General features: G+C 42.4%; 1 protein-coding gene across 6 annotated transcripts in view; it reads right to left on the bottom strand.

The window, feature by feature from the left end:
- Window positions 1-312: 312 nt before the first annotated feature.
- The window catches only part of fbrsl1 (fibrosin-like 1), a 280,246-nt gene continuing 259,148 nt past the window's right edge, over window positions 313-21,410 (bottom strand). The window contains exons 8-20 of one of the 6 annotated variants that reach the window (XM_088300656.1): window positions 19,021-19,432; window positions 18,170-18,426; window positions 15,909-16,069; window positions 12,568-12,621; window positions 12,362-12,457; window positions 11,141-11,212; window positions 10,296-10,325; window positions 9,928-9,999; window positions 9,388-9,517; window positions 7,432-7,515; window positions 5,108-5,191; window positions 4,104-4,362; window positions 313-2,752 (exon numbers count right to left, since the gene is read on the bottom strand). In XM_088300656.1, coding sequence (XP_088156782.1) covers window positions 1,450-2,752; window positions 4,104-4,362; window positions 5,108-5,191; window positions 7,432-7,515; window positions 9,388-9,517; window positions 9,928-9,999; window positions 10,296-10,325; window positions 11,141-11,212; window positions 12,362-12,457; window positions 12,568-12,621; window positions 15,909-16,069; window positions 18,170-18,426; window positions 19,021-19,432 — 3,014 coding nt within the window. In that variant the 3' untranslated portion in view covers window positions 313-1,449. Of the gene's footprint in view, window positions 2,753-4,103; window positions 4,363-5,107; window positions 5,192-7,431; window positions 7,516-9,387; window positions 9,518-9,927; window positions 10,000-10,295; window positions 10,326-11,140; window positions 11,213-12,361; window positions 12,458-12,567; window positions 12,622-15,485; window positions 15,737-15,908; window positions 16,070-18,169; window positions 18,427-19,020; window positions 19,433-21,410 lie in introns of all 6 variants that reach the window. The other 5 variants (XM_088300613.1, XM_088300622.1, XM_088300630.1 and 2 more) reach the window with 5 other exon arrangements.

The raw sequence follows: 21,410 nt of genomic DNA, 5'->3' as shown, positions 1-21,410 counted from the left end.
TGGGCTGCCGGTCAATACTGGTTACCTGAAACACAAACACTCAAAACCTTCTTTCATACGAAATCAATGACCTATTTTGCCCCACCAGATTGTCACGGCGCAATCTCATTGATCCTGCGTATCAAATGTATGACAAATTATGGTCTAATGATCGGATTGTGAGGCCTTGGCGTAAAAGTGTGCTGCCGTTGTGGTGGCAAAGTAATAAACTGATTGCAGATGAGAAAATAGTGATATGTCAAAAGCGACAGGCAAAATATGAAAATCCCATCATTGTTTCAAATTGTAATAAAAGGACAGGCAGAAAACATGTGACATTAGGTCCAAACTTTATTCCATACATTTTAAACCATGAATGTTCATTTTTATTTTGCACGCCTAAAACTCTACTTCTTTTGTATACAAGAATCTAAGAAAAACAACTGCACATAACCATAAGTTTGACAGAGAATGTCCTTTTGCTGCCCACTTTAAAGTGTCCCTCTTTTCGGTCTGGGTCTGGTCCAGTTTATGACATGGAAGTCTTTTAGTATTACCGTTTGTGAATTCATTGGTAAATATCAACATGGGTTTACCCAAGCCTCTCAGTGTCACCACTCTGCTTCCCCCAGGAGATCTCGCTCGGGTGCCATTGCTGCTTTGCATAGATAGCAGATGATCCTTCTCGACTCCCTTCCAGCACCTACCGTCACTTTGAATCCAGTGGCATGGCTTGCCTGTTGCCTTGATATTAAATCAAGATGAATTCCACAAATTGGACTTAATCTCGTGTCATGTTTTTTTCTTTTCTTTTCTTTTTTTAAGAAATGGTTAGAAAAGCCTAATAAATTTACATCGTCATTTTGCAGCAAAGGGATATTTACATCATCTTTCTGTACAGAGACTGAACAAAGACCTCATTATATATATTTGTCTGCATATCTCAGAGGCAAAGCAAATTGGTAATACAACACTGTACATTGCCGTTTTGAGGATATCCTGGTACCATGAGGTTAAATTAGCCGAGGGTAATCAAAATCCAGTCGTTACAGTCATAAATGGTATGACGCACAATCAATGGGGATAAATATTGTAAAAGGTGTGGAAAATGCACAAATTACATCAAATTCATAGAAATAATATCTATACATGGAACAAGGATAGCAAATATACAAATCCTTTCAGAGCCTCTTTTTTCACTTAAAGCTGAAAAAAGTTATTTGATTAATATATTAATAATTATCAAATATTTAAGGTGGATATAAACATACACATTTTCGTGTTCTCTTGACATTACTCAAACCTTCAGTCCACAAAAAATATTCATGGCGTGTGCTCAATCAGATACTGTACAATCATACTCTTTCCCTTGGGGAAGTCTGCTCTTCTCTGTGGAAGAGGAGTGCATTTTGTTCAAAGGACAATTTTTGATTGGGAGGGTGGAGCTTATGAGTGCACTTGTCCAAAAAGCTACCGGGCCTCTACTTCTTTGGGGTTGCGAGACGGGGAGTAGTCCCGAGGGTCTTGGGTGGTTGTGAGGGGTGTAGTCCTCCTGGGGGAGGCAGGCCTGCCGCTGCCAGCTGGCACAAGTGGCGGAGGCGCACTGAGAGCAGCGGTAGGGGGTGTTCTGTTCAGAAGGCCGTTGTGCCCAGTGGAGGGGCTGAGTCTGGGGTAGGGCATTCCACCAAGGTGGGGCATAAATGGAGGCATGTGCGGTAGGTGGCCTTCCATGGGCGATTGGTGCAGCTGATGGAGCCGTGCTCGGTCTAGCTCTTCCCGCAGGTGGAGGCGCTCTCGCTCCTCCGCCTGCTGCCTCATCCTTTCGTGCTCCCTGCGCACTTCCAAAAGGTGCTCGTGGTGAGAGTAGTCATGCGCCTCCCGCTCACGGTAGGCTCGCTCCTGTTCGTACACGCTGGAGAAGCGGTGTCCTTGATCGGCCCTGAGCTGGAAGTCCATGCGCCTCTGCAGGTCCAGGTTGCGGTAGGCCTCGCGAAGAGGGTCCCAAGGGAATGCCGGGTGGGGGAGACGCTCTCTTCCTGCCAGCGGGCTGACTCCCATGAAGGGAGCCATGCGAGCCCGGTCCAGAACATTTAGGCTGCCCATTTGGGGCATGGCACTCATAGAAAGGGGTAGTGAGTGTGCCATGGGCACACCATGCAAACCTGCGGCTGGAATGTCACTGCCACGCGGGGAAGGGAGATGAGGATGCTGAGACAAAGGAGGGTGATGGTGGTGTGGATTTCCAGGGTGGGAAATGGGAGCAGATTGCACTTGTGCAGGCGTCTGGTTGGCTGGCTCTGAACTCACCACCATAACCTCCTGCTCCTCCTTCCTCTCCTCTTTGATCTTCATGTCATCATTTTTTACCTTGTGGAATTGTTCCCCAGCTGGAGGCTCTTTCCTCTCACTGTCTTTGAGTGTAGGTGGAGGCCCACACGCCATCTTCATGCTCTGCTCATTGATCACTGCTTTGGAATAGGGAGAGGGAGAACGCTGAGTTGGTTTAATAGAGTCCTCGGAAGATCTTCTCTCTAGCATCTCCTTTCCAGGCGAGCGGCTCTCCTTAATCTTCACGTCCATGAGGGCGGAGGAGTCTCGATGGCGTTCCAGTAGCTCTTTCTCTGCCTCCCGCACCCGATCCACGCCGCCACTGTGATGCTGTACTGGATCACTGTTTTGGCTGGTGTTACGTATCAAGTTGCTGATCTGGTAGCTGACTGGTGCAGAGGCTGGAGATGACCGGTTGGAGTGGCGGTTACGTTCCACAGAATCCCTGTGATGATAAGAACGCCAGGTTAGTTTCAGTTCACCCTGTCATGCTTCCAGCCTCCAACTGAAGAGATAATTTAATGCAGAATTAATTTGTGAGATTTAAATTTCTTTGCTTTAAGCAGCTTGGTGCCTATTCACGACAGTCTTTCGATATTATGAACCAAATACATCACTGCTTCCAGAGTATCGTAATAAGTGGCGAACTGTTAGTTGGGGGGCACGGTGTGATGCTGAGGGGGGTGTGTGTGACCCTGGGGAACATGCTTTTTTTCCACCGTACTATAATAAAGTGTAATTGCATGTCCACTCCAGTAGTAGGCAGTGGCGCTCTCATTGCCCATTCGGTCTACGGTGTTGGTTTGTTTTGCAACAAAAATGATATTATTTATAGTTGCGGTGGAGAGTGGGTGGTGGTGGTGGTGGTGTGGGGGGATTGTTTTCTTCTTACTGGGAGGGGGGGGGCGTAACAGAAAATATTTGAGAAGCGCTCGGTTAATTAAAGAATTTACCCTTAAGTGAGAACATGAGTGTGAATGGATGTTTGTCCAAGTGCGCCTTGCAATTGGCATGCAGATCAGATAGGCACCAGTGCAAAGGTGAAGCTAATGAAGATATGAGCTAGAAAACAGATGAGTGGATAAATATCCTATCCTGAAGCATCATGTACTGACAGTCCAAAAAGGAGTAAGAAGAAATTATCAATTAAAAAAAAGCATTACTGAGGGTAAATTATCAATCAAGAAGTGACAACCAAAAAACATATGTGCACACTCTTACTGGGGACCTGACCAGTCACATTCAAATTAATGTCAAATATTAGTCAACCCACACCTGCCACCATTTAAAGTGCCTCTGATTAACCACAAAACAAGTTTAAATGTTGTAGTCAGCTTTTTCTGATATTTGTCATGTCAAACTTTACAGAACAAGCCATGGTCCGCATTGGGCTTCCACAACATAGGAGGGTGTGAAAACTTATGCAACCAAATTTCCCATCTTGAAAACATATTTTTTTGCAATTGAGTTGTGGGGGTAATTGGTCAAATTAATGTGAGTTTTGGTTTTTAAATCTCATAACCTGGCATGTGAACAGAGGTGTGTAGAGTTTTTGTATGCATTGCATGTACTCCAAGAGGAACCCCCTACATACATAGTCAATCATTCTTCCTTATACACACAAAAATATAAATAATGTACATATTGTATATTTATCCACCCCAAATCGATTCCCTGTGTCCAGCTATATTTTTTTATACATTCTTTTGAATTGGTTTATATTTTGACTTAGCGCATTGACTATAATGTAAATAATGTCTGCCTGTTATTATTCACAGAACAAATTAAAGGCTCACCGGTCTTTATCCTTCTCCTCTTTTCCAATAGATGAGTCTCTTTTATCTTTTTCCCTCTCTCGTTCCCGCTCCCTCTCTCGGTCTCGCTCATGACTGTTGGCGGAACTGCTCCTCTCCGCATCAGCTGATTTAGGCCACTGCGGCGGCGTAGGGAAAGATGGCGGCGTACGTCGCAGCCTGTTCCAGGTGTCATGTTGTGGGCTGCTAAACGGGGGCAATCCTCCGGGCCCGTCCTTGGGGCCAAACATACTGTTGGACCCTGGAAGGAAGGTAGAGACAAACATTGGAGCTATTATGAATTTATTTTGCACATTTCGGGGGAGCAACAAAATAGGAACAACTCAGCATTAAAAGCTTCCTTTGCCTTTTTCTCTGGAGGCTCACTCATTGAGGCTGTTTGAAAGAATCTCAGGTTAATGTAATTCCTCCAGGATAAAAAAAAAACCCAAATTTTCCTTTGGATTAAAAGACTTGCTTTCTCTGTACCGACGATTCATTTGCCCCTTCTGTAGCCGAGGGCTGCAAAAATGCAGGAGACTTTATCATTCCAAAGCATTTCTATTTCAATCACATCCATTTTGTCAACAGGGTAAATCAGTAATTGGCAGTTAAAAAAAAATTGAACAACGAAGGGAAAGGGAGACGGACAACCCTCCTTGATAGTGGTGAAGGGGGATGTCTAATAATTAATAGTTGAATTGCCACCAACAGAGGGCCTGAGAGGATCCGTTGGCAGTGGCCTCTAAAGATTAAACCCCGGCTGTTGGGGATACAGTTGGGAGATGAAATGGCAGCAAGAAGAAGGTCTGCTGCAGTGTGCTTTGTTCAGCCTTCCCTGGCCGGAGCGGCTTTGACTTGGAAACTAGAGCTAAGTGTCTTGAATTTTCTCCTCCCCTTCTGACTCCCCCTGTGGTCTAATGCTTTTCCTACTCATTTATGTTTCTAGCCACAGGGGCCAGATTGAAGAGGGGAGCGTTGGAGGAGCAGAGGGGGCCAGCGCTTACCAAGCGAGGGGTTGCCTAATCCTCCGAAGGCACTGCTTGAAAGGTTGCCGAGGCCGCCAAAGGAACTGGAGCGACTGAAAGGATCTGCAAAATGCCAAACAGGGATTAGCAAAAAGGGGGGTAGGGTGGGGGCGACTGCCGAACGGTGATCACCACCAACCCCGACCCGTTCCACTCTGCTTTTCTCTTACAAGCGAGCTGTTTTGTTTAACGCTGCCACCCTAGCGCTTTGCCTCCGGATACTGCAGTGGCCAGCACTCCTAACTGGAGTGGGTTGTCACTCTTGGATTAGGACAACAACATTGCCTTATTTAAGAGTTCCTGGGAATGAGCAGAAACTGCCTGTAGAAAGGCTGAGGGAACAGGTGTTTGAGGGTGTGCTCACTTTCCTGGACCAAAGCAGAAAAAAAATGATACAGGCACACTAGATGTTCACGCATCTTAACCATCAGATCAAAAGTTTCCTCCAAAAAGCATTTTGGAATTGGGAGTATTTTTAACAGGGAGAGTTGATACTATCTATCAACAGACAACAAAGGGCTCTTTTGTCACCTTGTCTTCTTTTTTGAGGATGGCATGTAAATCATAAGAACCAAATGGGTCCATTCAAGGGCAGATCACAATTTATAACCCAGAAAGTTCAAGACTGAGCATGTGAATGAATATTACAATTAATACACAGATAAATAAGTACGTTACACAAACAAATCCAACAAAGATTCATTGTCGTCATCATCATTATCCCTTATGCATGTGATACATCTGAACTCAACTTTTGCAAGGCAAATCAAAACACTATAAAACACTGACATGCTGTGAAAGATTGTACTGGGATGGCAACGACATGTGTTAACGAACAAAATCATTATTTTTTCGTCAGGGCTGGTTCATGGTTGCAAAGACGTTCGCTCGACTTTTGGAAACAGTTCTAATGGTCGCTAACAGTTTTTCTTCTCGCCATCAAATTTTGCACATGTTCAAAATTCCATTGTGACAAGGAAAACTGTTTGCAAACACCTTTGCAACCTTGAATGAACCCTGATGAAAAAAAGCAACATTAATGCCATGCACAAACCCTCGCAAACCTTCACCTCTCAGTGAGATACTCTCTGAAATTACATAACCATTAACTTCAAGACTTGAAAATTCTATTTCTAATTCAATTTAAGCCCAACTCCACAATGTTCCCAAAGTCCAAAGTTGCTACACTACATAAAAGAAATGTTCCAATCTTGTCATGACTAAAATCACATCAATGATTTTTTCGTTGATTGTGCGATGTTACCACAGTAGTCATTTAGTATTTTTTATTTAATTTTCTTTTAAGAATGGTAATAAACTTTGAGACTCGAGACAGTTCACAACAATAAACTACCTAGTTATCTTTAAAAATCATCAAGAGTTTGGACTTAACATGGCTTCAGTTTTCACAGTGGTTTATTTAAACGAGGGACCTAGGCTGCGGCCAAATATTGTGATATGGCGACTGAAAAAAATTATAGGTTTCACACGAACAACCAGTCGAAGTCTCCTCAACTCTTCCCGCGAGCACACGCACCGCTCGCTGGGTCCCATTCGAATGAGAGCCACAGCCGAGGCTCCCTCGGAGGTCACCCGGCCAGACGACCGTAACGCTGACACAGGGGCCGCCTGCTTCAACAGCCACCCAAGTACTCGGTGGCCAAAGAGTGATGATGACCGAGCCATGCCTTTTCCTTTTGAACTGTATTTTTACTCTTCACAATGTGTAGTGACATTTTGATTCATGACAGAAAATGCCATTATACCATTAAAAACAATAAAAAAAAAGAATTTTTAAAAAATTGCAGCTTTGACGATCTTGAAATTACATCTGAGATTGCGATTTTGGTCACAAAAAAATAAATCCTTCAGCCCTCCTGCTTTTATTTTAAAAAATGTGTGTGTGGGGTGGGTGGGTGTGTGTGGAATGTGTAATCATGAAATGTCACTGTTACGTAAATAATTTTGTGAGTGATTTAATTCTTTAAAGCATTAGTATTAAATATATAAACACGAGTGGGGATGATCACAAAATGTGACCAACTTGATTATTTGGCAATGATACGCATCAGAGATTTTGAGATTGCTCATCGTTTCAAAAGCAAAGCAAAAGCAGCAAAACATGTGACTCTATGTTGTCACTGTTGAAATGTTTTATTCTTTTAAGCTGCAACAACAGAAAAAAAAGGTTATCGTCTATATTTGGCATTCTGCAATTGGTTAATGCAGTAGATGAGCTCAGGTGAGATAGCCCGTGTGAGAGTGATGGTAAAAGAAGACAATTTGAACATGGAATTACTTACACTTACCTGCCAAATGGCTAGGAGGCAGGAAGCCACTGGGGTGAGGAGCAGGACCATATGGAGAGGGAGCTGGGTGGCCAGAGCCTTTCAGAGAAGAGAGGATATTACGATTATTAGTTTCCAATCAGATAATTGTTACCTCTATAATTAGCTCACGTTAAGTTAGTGGTGCACAATTAGAAATGATTCTCAGTTGGATTTTCCTTCAGTCAACTACAACTACTCCATTCAATGGTAATCTAAGGATGAAATCCAAGTATAATGCGGCTATATCTCTCATTTCCCCGCTTAATTACCAGATAGTTGCTACAGTTTCTCCGACCTCAGATCACATTTCGACTTTGTTGATCCCTTGGACCACGCACAGACAGCCGACCGACCTGCCTACCCGCCTACAATTTACTTGGAGCTCCACATCAGAGAACCGCTTACCCCCATACCCCACTCTACCAACACCTCACTGGACACTCAAATGAACCTTCAGTCGACAATTCCTCATTCTCTGTTTCAGCGTTTGAGTCCTATGTACAGCGCATAACCAGGATTGTGTCTGCCTGTGCTAAAGTGTGCGGGATGATTTTCCACCTTTAAGTAACACATCTGAGAGGCAGGTGCAAAGCAGATATGGATTCCTTGGACTTTATTGCCATTGGTTGCAGACTACAATTCTTGCTGTTGTTGGGCTGACATTTCTGCATTTTTTTTGGAATGTTGGCTTTTGTGGCATTAATTGTTTGTAATTTGTGTTTTGTTTTATTTTTTTATTGCAAGGGTTTTGTAATTCTCGTTTTTTGTTGCAATGTGTTCATGTTCATAAAAAAAAATTAAAGATAATAATCCAAGAAGAATTACAAACGACATATCAATAATGCAATTTTGGAGCTTCTGAATGATCTGAGTCCTCCCCGAGTCATGCCATGACAAAACTCAACTTTGCATTTATGTGCAGTGCACAACGTGCACAGTGCTGTATTAATGGTAATTGATAGTGATTGAGACGGGCTCAAAGTCAAAATTAGTAAATATTTGCAAAATATTACATTAAATATCTTGTCTTTGACCTGTATTAAATTGAATCTAACTTGAAAAGAGTTTGCAAATCATTTCATTCCATTTCTATTACATTAAACATTTTTATTCTGATGACTGTTTATTTTTCTTGCAGGTGCTTATTTTGCTTATGCCTTCCACCAGCTCTAATTGTACAACTGCCATAAGCAATACAGCAGTTCATACATGTCAGTCATGTGATGTAATAACGATTCAAATTACTGTATTTTCCCAACCCTAATGCACACTTAAAATCCTTACATTTTTTTTTTAAAATCGGCAGTGCATCTTGCAGGAATGAATGTCACCTTCCTCAGTTCATCGCCCTTAATTCAAATTCCTTTCAATTACGTTCACGTTGTTATTCACATCTGCATCTAATCGCTAGTAGGCTTCTATATGTTTTCGTTATAGTTGCCGGAACCGAGCAAAAAAGATTGGATAATGGTGAGTACAAATTACTTGTTTACAGATGTTGAACTGTCAATCAAGATAGCATTAGCATTAGCCAAAGTAATAGCACAACCACTAGTCACCAGATTGACAAGCAACGTTTAAACTTTTATTTGTTTGTTGAATTATCCCCTCTTTTGCTCAAAGCAACCAGCCTGTAGTTGCATGGCAAACAGCGCAAGTAAGCGAGAAACGTGCTGCTACCTGACCGGTCTGAACCAAGCATAATAGCGCTAAATATATAAAATACGGTACAATAAACCATTAAGATACAATGCTTCACAAAAATAGTGCACCTTTCAACTCGGTGCGTCTTATGTATAATTTGTATTTTTTAATAGTCATGTTCATTGATATTACGGTATGAATACAGTGCACCTAATTTAAATCAAATATGGTACGTGTCTTGATATTATTCCTCTATTTGTTTTGGTCCTGAGGGACCCTACTGACCTGTAGAGAAGAGTGGTCGTGCTAGATCGTGAGGATATGGGAACCCCGGGAAGACACCTGGGCCTGGAGGTCGACTGAACAGATCCAGCTTCCCATTCATGTCCAGTTTGTGGGGATCCAGCTGCATTTGCTATATTTGAGGAAGGCACAAACAGGGGGAATAAAAATTAGGTTGTTAAGCAACAGTGCCTAACAATGAGCTGTTTTAGAGTGGTAAGCAGGCAAATAACTCTGCGACTCCAATCAAAAAGTATTATCTTACAACAAATGTGTGCACACTTCACTAGAAGTGCCTGGTCTCAATGGTGCAACACTATTTCAGAGACGTCCCTCATTTAGTTATGTCCATCCAACATTGGTATGGTTAATGACAATTTCTCGAGAGCACTTGTGTTTGAGTTCAATAACCAATAACATGATTGCAGATTACTTTTCAAATACATATTTCACTGTATGACCTCTATTGTGTGTGCTGTGTTTCTGTTTGGGATGTTGCCATCTAGTTTTTGTGACAGCAAAAACTGTTCCCATCTCACGCACCTTCATTTTCTGCTGGTGGTGGTAGATCTGCCACGCAATCTGGACATGCACTGCGCACCACTTGCCAGGTTTCTACAAATTTAGAGAGAAACTGATGTTAGCCAGCTGGCTTTTATAGGGAAAGCTAAAAGTGGATGTCGGTATTGCGAATTTCTGGCCAAACTACAAAGTGGTAAGTCATCTTGGTTTTCAAGCAGGCAATGAGGAACACAATATAATCCTAACTTTAACCCAGAGAGACTTCAATGCTAACCTAAAAAGCAGCAGCTTGTATTTTCTTGGTCAGTGACTATTGTGGAATGTTTGACTTTGTGGCCTGGCCAGAGAAACGAAACATTTTAAAGGAGAGAAATAAAGCTGCAACTTACTCGAACATTTGTCCTGAATGGGTCCGATATCTGCGTGGAGAGAAACAGACAATACTTGTCATCTGGCCTCCGAAGCTTTATGATATGAGCAATAAGCGGTGGTGTTTTGAGGTAATACTAATAGAATTAATTATTACTAACATATAACTAATTACTAATAGAAGTAATGTTAGTTTCATTTGGATAAATGTTCAATGCCACCCTAGCCCTAATTGCAAAAGACATTTCTCAGATCACACAATAGCAGCGGGTTAGATGGAGCCTATCCCAGTTGACTTTGACGAGTTGCAGAGTACACCGTGGACAGGTTGCCTGCTAAGAACAGTGCAGATATCAACAAACTGCCATTCACGCTCACATTCACACTTAAGGAATGTTTAGTGCAGAGCTTTAAATTAACCCAAGTCGAACATATTTGGAATGCGGGAAGAAACCATGCAAGGGGGGGGGTATTGGATATTGCACATAACTGCTGAACTCATATTTTGCCTATGAGAAAAGCATTTTTGTAGCATCTACATTGGACTCTTGAGTAATTTCCTGCAAAAATCGGACTTCGGCAAAACATTTAGTCAGGCAGTTATGTTATTGTTGTGATGATAAGCAAACTCCACACAGTCACTCTACACAGTTGTAAATTCAAAAGTTAAACCCTGTAAGATTGATTTACAAACTTTTTCCAGTCATGACATATCATTAAAATATCCCCCGTAAATGATGTGTTTCCAGTATTATCTTGTGGTGTTTGACTCGGACAAATTAACAGAAATTACTGATTGTAAATTGGAGTGGCATCCATTTCAACAAAAAAAAAAAGAAGCAGAGTTGGATGACTTGATGCTTACTCGTGGATCTTTCTGAAGGAGCGTGTGAGGTACTGCTCCAGGACGTGCTGCTACATCGATGGGATTGGACGCCTGAAAAGAACGAGACAGATCACCCATTAACTGACAAAGCGCACTGCTCAAGGTGAAGGAATTAATAGTTAAAGGTAGAGCATTTTGAATGCATGTACAGTATAATTTAAAGAGTACAATTCACATGCGTTGAATGTGTTCTAATTTCAAACCAGTGGAAGATGATTTCCATCATCATTCTGACTTTGTTCAATGTGACTCGTAACTATGTAATCCTTAGCTACTGCTGTGTCAAAGCTACAACTGCAATGAGGCTGCAGCTGTTGACCCACAGCAGGCTAACACATCTCGGATCTCTGTGATCTTTCTCTCCATGTCATCAGAGTGCCTGGATCAGCCGTATTAATCCATCCTTAAATCACGGATAGGAAACTCCTGCAGGTTGACCTATGTCATCAGCTTTCACCAGCATCCACACATCTCTGACCCCCAAGCTCATCTCGGAGGATGCCTCTCAGAGGATTTCCACGTACAAGAGTATTCCATCTGGAGGGGCCTTTAACAAAAGGGCCTCTTCATGACAGAACCCACCGGGAATAAGGCCAGTGGATTTAGGACAGCTTTGATTGGTGCTTACACCAGGTCAGAGCCTTTGGGCATCTGCCAGACAGAACCACACCCTCCTCCCACATCTTATCCCCCCCATTCTCATGCCCATCACCCTTGCAGCCTTTAGAGGCTTGTCTCGCCTAGACAGACAGATGTTATCTAAAGCTCTCAGCTGTTGCCTGTCATGGCTTAGGTCAATACTCAGCTCTGGTTTGCCTCATGCTCAGATAACTCTGTTTTGCAATGAATGTAACCAATAAATGATATCGAGCGTGGTGAATCTAAGAACATTGACTCATTACAACAAAATCCTATAAATTAAAGTTGTATTTAAAAGGTAAATGTTTTGAAAGCCTTCTGAAAAGTGATTTATTTTTTGGTAGTATATAGTGGGTTATATTATCTATTAAATAATTAATTAATAAAGAGTGTTCAGGGTGTTCCCCGCCGACTGCTCGAAGAAAGCAAGGATAGGCTTCAGCACCCCCCCCCCAGCGACCCTGGTGAGTGTATCGTATAGTATGTGTGCAAAACAGGTCTTGTGTGAAAATGAAAGTGTTTTTTTCAGCTCATGCATCAGATTTGGGCGATGGGGCTGACCTTGGGTTGGAAGGCTCCTTGCAGTGAGCTGAATGGTCCTGAGTGTGGGAGCAGTGGGGGCATACCTGGCATGGTATGGGGGTAAGAGGGGAAGAACTGAGGAGAGAGGGAACAGAGAAAACCAAATGATCCCGGGACAACATTCAAATGGGTCAAATATTGACCTTTTCAAATGCAAATGAGGGATTTCAATTACAATGACTTACATTTGAATGATGCCTGATGAACGGATTGTCCAGTTTAGGGGTATATTTGTCAAACTGGAAGAGAAAAAATAGAAAAGAGAAAATTGGATTAGATGTGATTAATTTCATAACGTCAGTCCATCATATAACACATTCAGCATAACATCTTGTGACATTTAGGGGAAGAAAACAAGACATATGATCACCATCTGCAAAACAGCAATAAGCAGGATTTGATCCAGACTATAAAGCCCTAAAGTGAAGCAGCTGGCTTTCAACAGTCATGGGTTTATTTAGATTACATCGTCAGATAAGGCAATCAAATTACGAACAAGAGAAGAGCACAAATTATCCAACTGAGCATACAAGGCTTCAGTATGAGGGTGGCGGTGGTTGAGTGGAGTTGGGCGTGTTCATCATGGGAATTATATCATTATATATCAAACCAGTTGGTTCTATTCAGTGGAGAATTTATGTGAAACTAATAGTTTTTACTATGGCTTTTTAAATGAAGCCCCACAGCTACAATTGGAAAGGCTGCACGAAGATCAACATGTTTGTCAGAAGCCCAGACTTTCAATGTGAATTAAGAAATAGTGGAAAGAAAAGCAAAGAAAGACTATAAGGAGTGTTTTGTGTGACCAATCCGTCCTTAAGGATTTAATGTGAGTGGAGCAGACGACGTTAGCAATGGTTAGGAGCTGATTCAAGACAGATCAGCATGTAACTGATACGTAGAAAAAAATTCTCTTAATGCTAAATTGATGTGGTGAAAGCTTTTTAGCAGGGGAGGTCTAGTCTAGCAGAATAACCGCATTAGTAATTTGCCATTTAGCAACGGTGTCCTTCAAATGAAAATGTTTTGATCATGCCCTAGACACACAAGGAACTCATGAAACTGAGGAGGAGAGACGAGAGGGAAAACGAAAACGTTGTCCCCACACATGAATAGTGGCATTGTTCGTCTCTTCTCGAGCCAATACAGGCTTGAAATTTTTAAACACACTGATTACATGTGACAGTAACTTATTTCCCTTCACAAATGCACAAACCATTTGCAGGTGCTTTCTGCGAGTGTTTTTCTAAACTCTCCGGGCGGCCACTGAAATATTTTCGTTTACATAAAACTTAGTGGGTAGTGAGGACATATATTCCTGTGTGTGCTGCGACGCGGGTGGTTGAGCTGTTGGCTAAGCTCCTTGTGAGGACACAAGCTTTGGACTTGGAGGCTCTCTGGTGCAGCGGGGACATTCACATCTGCACTAAAAAAATAGCAGCAGCGGCAGTGCTCCTTCATGGGTTCTAATGGGCCCAAATCAAAGACAGGCAGCTTACTGAGAGGAAACCTCGAGCCAGCTTTCGAGCTCATTAAATGCCTCCTCTGCATTTCTAAAGGCCCGGCCAGCTTAATTCTAACACTAGAAGAGGGACGTCTTGTCACTTTACAGCCTTGTAAAGGGAAAAAGGAGAGAAAAAAAATCACCCCGAGAATTTATAGTGCTTGTCAGTTTGATTCTAAACAGCTTATCTTTTATCGATATTCCTTGCGCACAGACGTAGAAGGGGGAGGGGAGGGCGACTGAGTGGGTCAATGCTGCCATTTGGTAAGCCACCTGCTTGAGGGCACTGAACAATAAACAAATATCGATGCTGTGTAATTTCATTAATTACTGCCATTAGCCAAGGAATGTAACAGCTGAAATTATACAAGAGGCAACAGGAGGAGTGGAGAGAAGACAGGAGAGAGAAATTGTGATAAACCGCCTGACAACACAGTAACAACAACTACATCATTAATCCTGCGGCTCTCAGCATGCATCCAAAGAGAAGAACTCTGTTAGGAACATGGTGGAGTGAGGAAAACACATTAAGGTGAAACACAGTTGTAGAAAAAAAAATCTAATAAATAGTGAAAAAGTCAATGCACAGTTGCCTGTGAGCTAATTTCTTATTTCATTAAGGAAGCAGAGACTGTGTACTAAATGGGATTCTTGCCATGTCACCGATAACCAACACACCAGATGCCGGTTGATTTGACTGAAGAACACTCAGTAATTACCCGAGACCATGTCGGAGCTTTGATTTTCAAGCCACGGGAGAGAGGGAATCTTAAAGTGGGCTACTAATGGGACCACCAAGCTCTTAATCAGAGGTCAGGAGAAGATAAATGATATATATTATAATTCTGCCATAAGAGGGAAATTGTGATTCCCGCCTGAACTGCCACGTAAGAAATGATGAATGATTAGTCATAAACTTTTTTTCCTCAGTACTCGTCTGGGAAATGCAGATTGACCCTCCCGCATAAACTGCCATGCAAAACTTAATAGCAGTTTGTTAACGGCAGTAGCAGCACAACCACAGGATCAAAATAGTATCTTTCATTCGCAATGACAGCATTCTACAAACTGCGCCGTCTGCCGCCTATGTGCTTTGCACACTTACCCATGGCAGCTCGTCTGCTAATTTGTTCGTACTTTCGAACATGCCATTGACAATTGACATAATTTCAAAAGAGATGAATGAAGCACAACGCAAAATCCTACCTTAGGGTGATTCCCTCGCACAAAATATATTATAGGAGTGACATTTCAGATAAAACCTAGACACGAGGTCCTGTTTGGCAGACCCAACACAGTCTCCTTGAAACGCAAAGTACGATAAATAATATGAAAATGAACAGAGACAAGCATAATATGAATTATTATGCATCTATCCCCATCCAGTATAGTCTTGTGCATGGTTGAGTGTGTGATTCAAATAAGAGGTTTTCTTGAGGGGAGGGATTCTTACAGCAAAGGGACCTATCGGGTCAGTTATGGGAGCAATGGAGAGCGGGATTTGATTGAGAAGGGATTTGGGATGGTGGCAAGGGAAGTAACTAGAATTTCAAATTTGATTGAATTAATTAATTTTTTCTTTTTTTTACTTATCCTCACATTTCTGGCTTGGTTACGCACCATGGGAGGTGCGGTGGGCGGGGTGAGGATGGCGGCCGGGGACAGACTGGCGGGGAAGGGCGTGAAGGTGTGCTGGTGGGTGTGTTGGTGCTGGTGCATGTGCTGGTGTTGGTGAAACTCGGCCCTCAGGAGCGACACGGGGGCCAGCGGCGAGGCGGATGGCCCCCGGCCCCGCTCTGAACTCTGAACCAGGAATCGGTTGTTCAGCTCCTGCCGCAGTAGATCATGCTCTGCAAGAAAGGAGAGCGAGGAAAACAAACAAACAAACAAAAAAACAAAAAAAAAAAGGAAAGTAAAAAAAGGGGGCAGGGAGAGGGGGAAAGGTGGAAACACAAGGAAAAAAAAGGCACGGGCGCCCAGTCAGTCTTCACAACAAGGGTAGAAGAGAAAGAAAATAGTCACCTGGCATTCTCTGTTTCTCCAGCTCATGCTGTGAGGATTTTCTACGTGGGGACTCATTGGTGGTGGTAACAGAGTTGCCTGTGACAATGTGCCAATCAGAATCCCCGAATGAGGCTGGCAATACATGATAGGTTGGTTGAAAGATATCAACAGGCTGGTATCTAAAGACAGGAGAGAACCAAGAGTCATCCCAGCAGAAAACACACACACACTTGCCGTTGAATGGAATGCACGGTGCGGCAGATTTGGGGGACAAGCATCGTTGCTGGAGACGACGCTTAGTGTCCTTGCTTTGCAGCACCAAATAGCTTTGAAAGCATCTAAGGAAATAATTACAACCACCAATTACTGGCAAGATGAAATATTGTGGTTGCATTGATGCAGTGCAACATTTTCATACAGTCTCTTATTTAAGCGCTGCCTTTCTCCAGCTTTGATGATTGTCCAATTCCACTGACAATTTGGCACCCTGGAAATGTGCCACTATCACCGATTGAAAATGCACTTTTGCTACAACACATGGTGAACATTTGTGATCCACGGTGGAAGCAACATATTTTTAACATTTCGATGGGATTTGGAGCTGTTCGTCCATAAAATGACATTGGCTCATCTATACTTGCTTGTTTTAGTTTGAGTACTAAAGTTCAATCTGCCTAAAATGGTAGACTTCGTTCCTACTTCAGTCTTGGTTATGAGCTATATAAAGCGATATAAAATATATCCAAAGTAGTAAATTCAAGAATGAGAAGCGCCATGAAATCACTGCGTCCCTTCATCACCACTGTGTGAGACATGGCAGTGTAATTTGCCTCATTTTCTTTCTTTCTTTCTTTTTTTTTTTTAACTGACAGTCATTGTCACAGAAACGATAACAGCTTTCACGCTTCTGGGAAGACTTCAATTGACGGAGTACGTCTGTGGGACTGTGTCTCCATTCATCCATAAGGGCATTTGTAGATGTTGAATGAGAGGCTCACAATGTTTGTTTAAGTTCATGTCAAAGGTGTTTGATGAGTTTGCAGTAGGGACTCTCAGGTTCTTCCACTATATCAACTCATGCCTTTTTAATTTATTTATGAATCACAATTGCTTAGGATTATGTGTTTTTTTTGCACTACTTTGCTGCTGACCAACTAATCAGTCATGGATTTACACAGAATACAGGTAGTCGTTGATTTACGCCACTCATGACATTTTCGACTTTATAACAGCGTTGATAGCACCTGTGTTTATACTTAGGCGAGACAAAGGAAGGTTGTAGTTGCAGTAAGTCAAAAATAATAATAATCTCTATGAAGGTGGGGGAAATTACATTCGATAAGAACCAACACTACACCCCAACCGTAAAGGCGAGGGATTTATTCCAATCTCTGAAGTTTTATTCGCCCATTTACAGGTAATAAACAAAAGGGAAAAATGCATCTTTGGATGGTGATAATTAGTTTCCGACGGATTGGTCAAAATGAAATTCAGGCATAAATCAACAACTACCTGTGCAGTAACCTGCCAATAAAGAAACTAACAAAAAAACCCAAACCAAACAAATATGCAGAATTTTCAGAATTCTTTTGTTGCTATGCTAAATGTCCATTTTCCAATTGTCTTTCATTCAAAAATTTATGAAAATTTGCATAAATTGTGAAAACGATGCAAATTGTCAGATTCATTATCCATCCATTTTCTGTATCGCTTCTCCTCACTAGGGTCGCGGGGGGCGCTGGAGCCTATCCCAGCTGACTTCGGGCAGTAGGCGGGGTACACCCTGAACTGGTTGCCAGCCAATCACAGGGCACACATAGACAAACAACCATTCGTGCTCACACTCATACCTAGGGGCAATACAGAGTGTCCAATCAACCTGCAATGCATGTTTTTGGAATATGGGAGGAAACCGGAGTACCCGGAGGAAACACACGCAGGCACGGGGAGAACATGCAAACTCCACACAGGCAGGCCGGAGCCGGAATCGAATCCACGAGAGCTGTATCGTGAGGCCATCGTGCTAACCAGTCGGGCCACCGTGCCGCCCGGATTTATTATTTTTATTTATTTATTTTTTTCATTTGCAAAATGGCATCAAAGCCAAAAATGGTAAAATGCAATGAAATAAACTGAATTGTGATTAATTATTGTAACTAGAATCATAACGACAAATAATAGGAGCACGGCTGTTAGTATTTCACGTAATCGTGTTGTGTTGAAATCCAATTAAAGTCCAAAAATGTAGATTATCTGTTGTGAGGTGTTTGCAATATTACCTGGGTAAGGGGTACCCGCAGGGTGCCCAGGCACCACTAAACTGTTGGTTGGTAAGGTTGGTGGTGGAGGCAGTGTGGCTGGGGTTGCAAACATGGCCGAATGGCGATGTGCCGGGTTCCGTAGGGAGGAATAGTGCGAGGTAGAGAGGTTGGCTATGGACAGAGGCAAGGTGGGGGCCGTAGATGGCAGCCCACTGAGCGGGTGGTGTTGAGATGGAGTGAGGCGGTGTTTGGGAAGAACAGCACTGCTCTGGTGGCTGAACATAAAGGTGACAGAATAAAAGAGTAGAGTTTAAATGATGGATTAAATGACTTTGACACATTACATAAAAATTAGTAGCATGATGCACTTTCCGAATCAAATGATAATTGGGAGTTGACAAGAAAAGTAATGAAATAAGGCCTCTTTCAGGGGCGAGGACAGACGTTTTAAAGGAGGAAATTGTTAAATGAAAAACAGTAAATCTTGCAAGGGTGGCGGAAAATCAATTTTGGTGTGAAAAAAAACCCCGCAATATTGTGTGGCGTATGTGATTTTAGATTACCTCATCACTTGGACTACAATACACGCGTTTGGAAAGTGTTATGGTTTATTGCGTTGCTCATCCCATTTTCAGAGACAAGGAGAGAAATTATGGACGTGATGCAGAGAAAATATAACAGAATAAATCCATATAGCATTTAAGTGACTCACGTGTTGTTTTATACTGAGTGTGAAAAATTCCACTAATACTGTATATGTTGCAGTTATTGTGTGATAAGGAAGAATTTGATCTAGTCGTAATTAAACGGAGGATAAGAGTCTCATCTTTGACAGCTCTGTAATCAATTTGCGCCTCATTAACACCTACCTGATGTCGTGGAGGCTGTACTGCAGCGGGTGGTGCACTTGATGGCTTATGATTGGCCGGGCATGGGTTTGTGGGGGTGGATGGATGCAGGGCTCCTGCTGCGAGTGTGGGTGAGGAGGGTAGCAATGGGGCGGTGCTCTCAGCAGGGATGGGGAAGGGACTGGGGGTGGACCTTGTGGCTCCCTCTTGACGCTGAGAGGAGATGGGGCTAGGAGGCGAGATCGAAGAGGTTCTGGGGGCGCCGCAGCTGCAGCGGGGGCTGGGGAGCCCGTTGGCGCTGAGGCCGGGGTCGGGCTGGGCAGCGGTGGTGCAAACGGCACCTCAATGTTGTTCTGTTCCCGTCTGCGCTGAAGACCGGGCACTTTGGTTGAGCTACAACTCCGAGATTCAAGATTCTCATTCGCTGACACACCTGAGGAGAGATACACATCTGTGAGAACATAATTATCAAACCAAGGTGTACAGATTCTGTACACAAATTGAAAGCGGTGATCCAGCTAGCCATTTTTGTACTGAAAATCCCCCCCAGGATTATGAGCGAGTTGGAGCCTATTCTAGCTGACTCTGGGCAAGAGGCAGAGTGCCCGATGGACAGGCCTCCAATCACCCTCATGTCTACACGTCACAAAAATTTTGAGATTTAATCCACAGTCAATAGCAAGGGTCATCTCAGATGGTATCCTAGTTTGAGCAGGAAATACGTCATGGTGAAAGAAGTCCAAAGGTGCATAAGGGAAGCTTGTTTGTCAGTATGTGGATGTAGAACAAGACGCAGCTAATTTTGCAGATGCAGTAATGTCTCCTTTCCCAGATTCCTCATGTCTCCTTCCTCTTTGGTTCTGTTAAGTGTTTAATCAGGTCATTTTCATGCTTGCCTATAATCAGATGATCCAATTCCTCCTTGCGATCCAGTCAGTATGAATAAATCACAGCTAATTAAAGTTAAATGTCGGCCCCTATTCAGGGCTTTGCTGAGCACACAATCTGGCATAAAATAATTATGTTTCAATTGTGCTGTGAAGAGACGTTGTGGCCCGTAATCTTGGCCTCAGTGTCGATGTTCCTTCCTGTCCCTCCGACATCTTTCAGAAGATTTTGGAAATGGCATCAAGGAATTTTGAGAACTGCTCCAAAGTGTCTTTAGCATTCAGTATTGGCCCTTCCAACAATCAGCGAGCCTTTCCAATTAGCACTCCAGCAAATTGCCTTTCTTAAATTGCTGCAATTATCCGCAGTTCAAGCATGGGCAATGTCACAAAATGCCATGTCTGTACACCTTTCACTTCTGCATACATTTGGCAGTCTTATCGAGAAAAAAAAAATGAAACAAGGTTTCCTTCAAATTGGAATATGTTTTAATTCCATGATCTTGGCATTCAGAGAAAAAAAAACACAGAAAGACAACAAAAACCCCACTTATGAATAGTTCAATGTTACAATTTTTGTTTTGCCAATCTACACAAATGCTGCAGTTCTTCTCAAAAATGGCTTCAAATAAAAATACTGTTCAAGCACGGTCAGTGAAAGAACTTGACAGTCTACTAAATGAATATCCTATGCTTAACAGCCTACTTAACCTATCAAAAAAACTCTAAATAGAGAATTCCAAAGGCAGTGTAGTGCCTTGTATTATTATTTTCTATTTGTTCCGCTTTCTGTCTTGTGCTTTAGTATTAACAATAATAGATAACCAATCTCACCATAAATTCCTGAATCCAATCTTACATCGTTTCACACACTGAATAGGGCACCAGGTTTTAAATAAAATTATGCGCTAAATAAAAAAAAGATTCCTTTGGACAACTAGACAAAATGTGGCACATAAGAAAAAAAAGCAAATATCTTCATTGGAAAATGTTGCCATGGCAACGTGTTAGTCCCGGCACAATGCAACGCGACCAATAGAAAAGCAGGTCTCACCCGAAAATAAGACAGACATCTTAAATACTAACGTTGTGAAGCCACGGCGAGCACTGGAATATCCTAATGATGATTCTAATGGGGTCTAATAGAGGCAAGGAGGTATCAACACCGACCAACATAACCCTCATTAAAATCACTCTGCAAGAGAAGACACTCACAGACAGGCAGGCACACAATGGCGTACGGACAAAAATGGGGTTACACTTGTAAAACTATGCCAGTACAGATTGCCAGTCCATATCTACACATGAAAACATAATTAAATGTTATATAACTGTGATAAGACGAAAGACACGGACGGTGTCCTTTGCAACATTTTCTTTTCAGAAAAAAACAACTGACAAAATGCTGTGTTGTCCTTGATGAGTAAATGATGTAATGATGAGTAAAATCGTTTTAATCTGTAACTTCTCCAACTTGTAGAGCAACATAAAGTAGGGACGCAACGATTCATTCACTCTAGCCCC

This window comes from Idiotropiscis lumnitzeri, chromosome 1 (genome assembly GCF_059441095.1).
Source record: "Idiotropiscis lumnitzeri isolate Australia: NSW breed Sydney's pygmy pipehorse chromosome 1, RoL_Ilum_1.0, whole genome shotgun sequence".
Classification (NCBI taxonomy): Eukaryota; Metazoa; Chordata; class Actinopteri; order Syngnathiformes; family Syngnathidae; genus Idiotropiscis; species Idiotropiscis lumnitzeri.
Note: the sequence above shows the minus strand (reverse complement) of the source record. Positions and strands in the feature narration are given on the sequence as shown.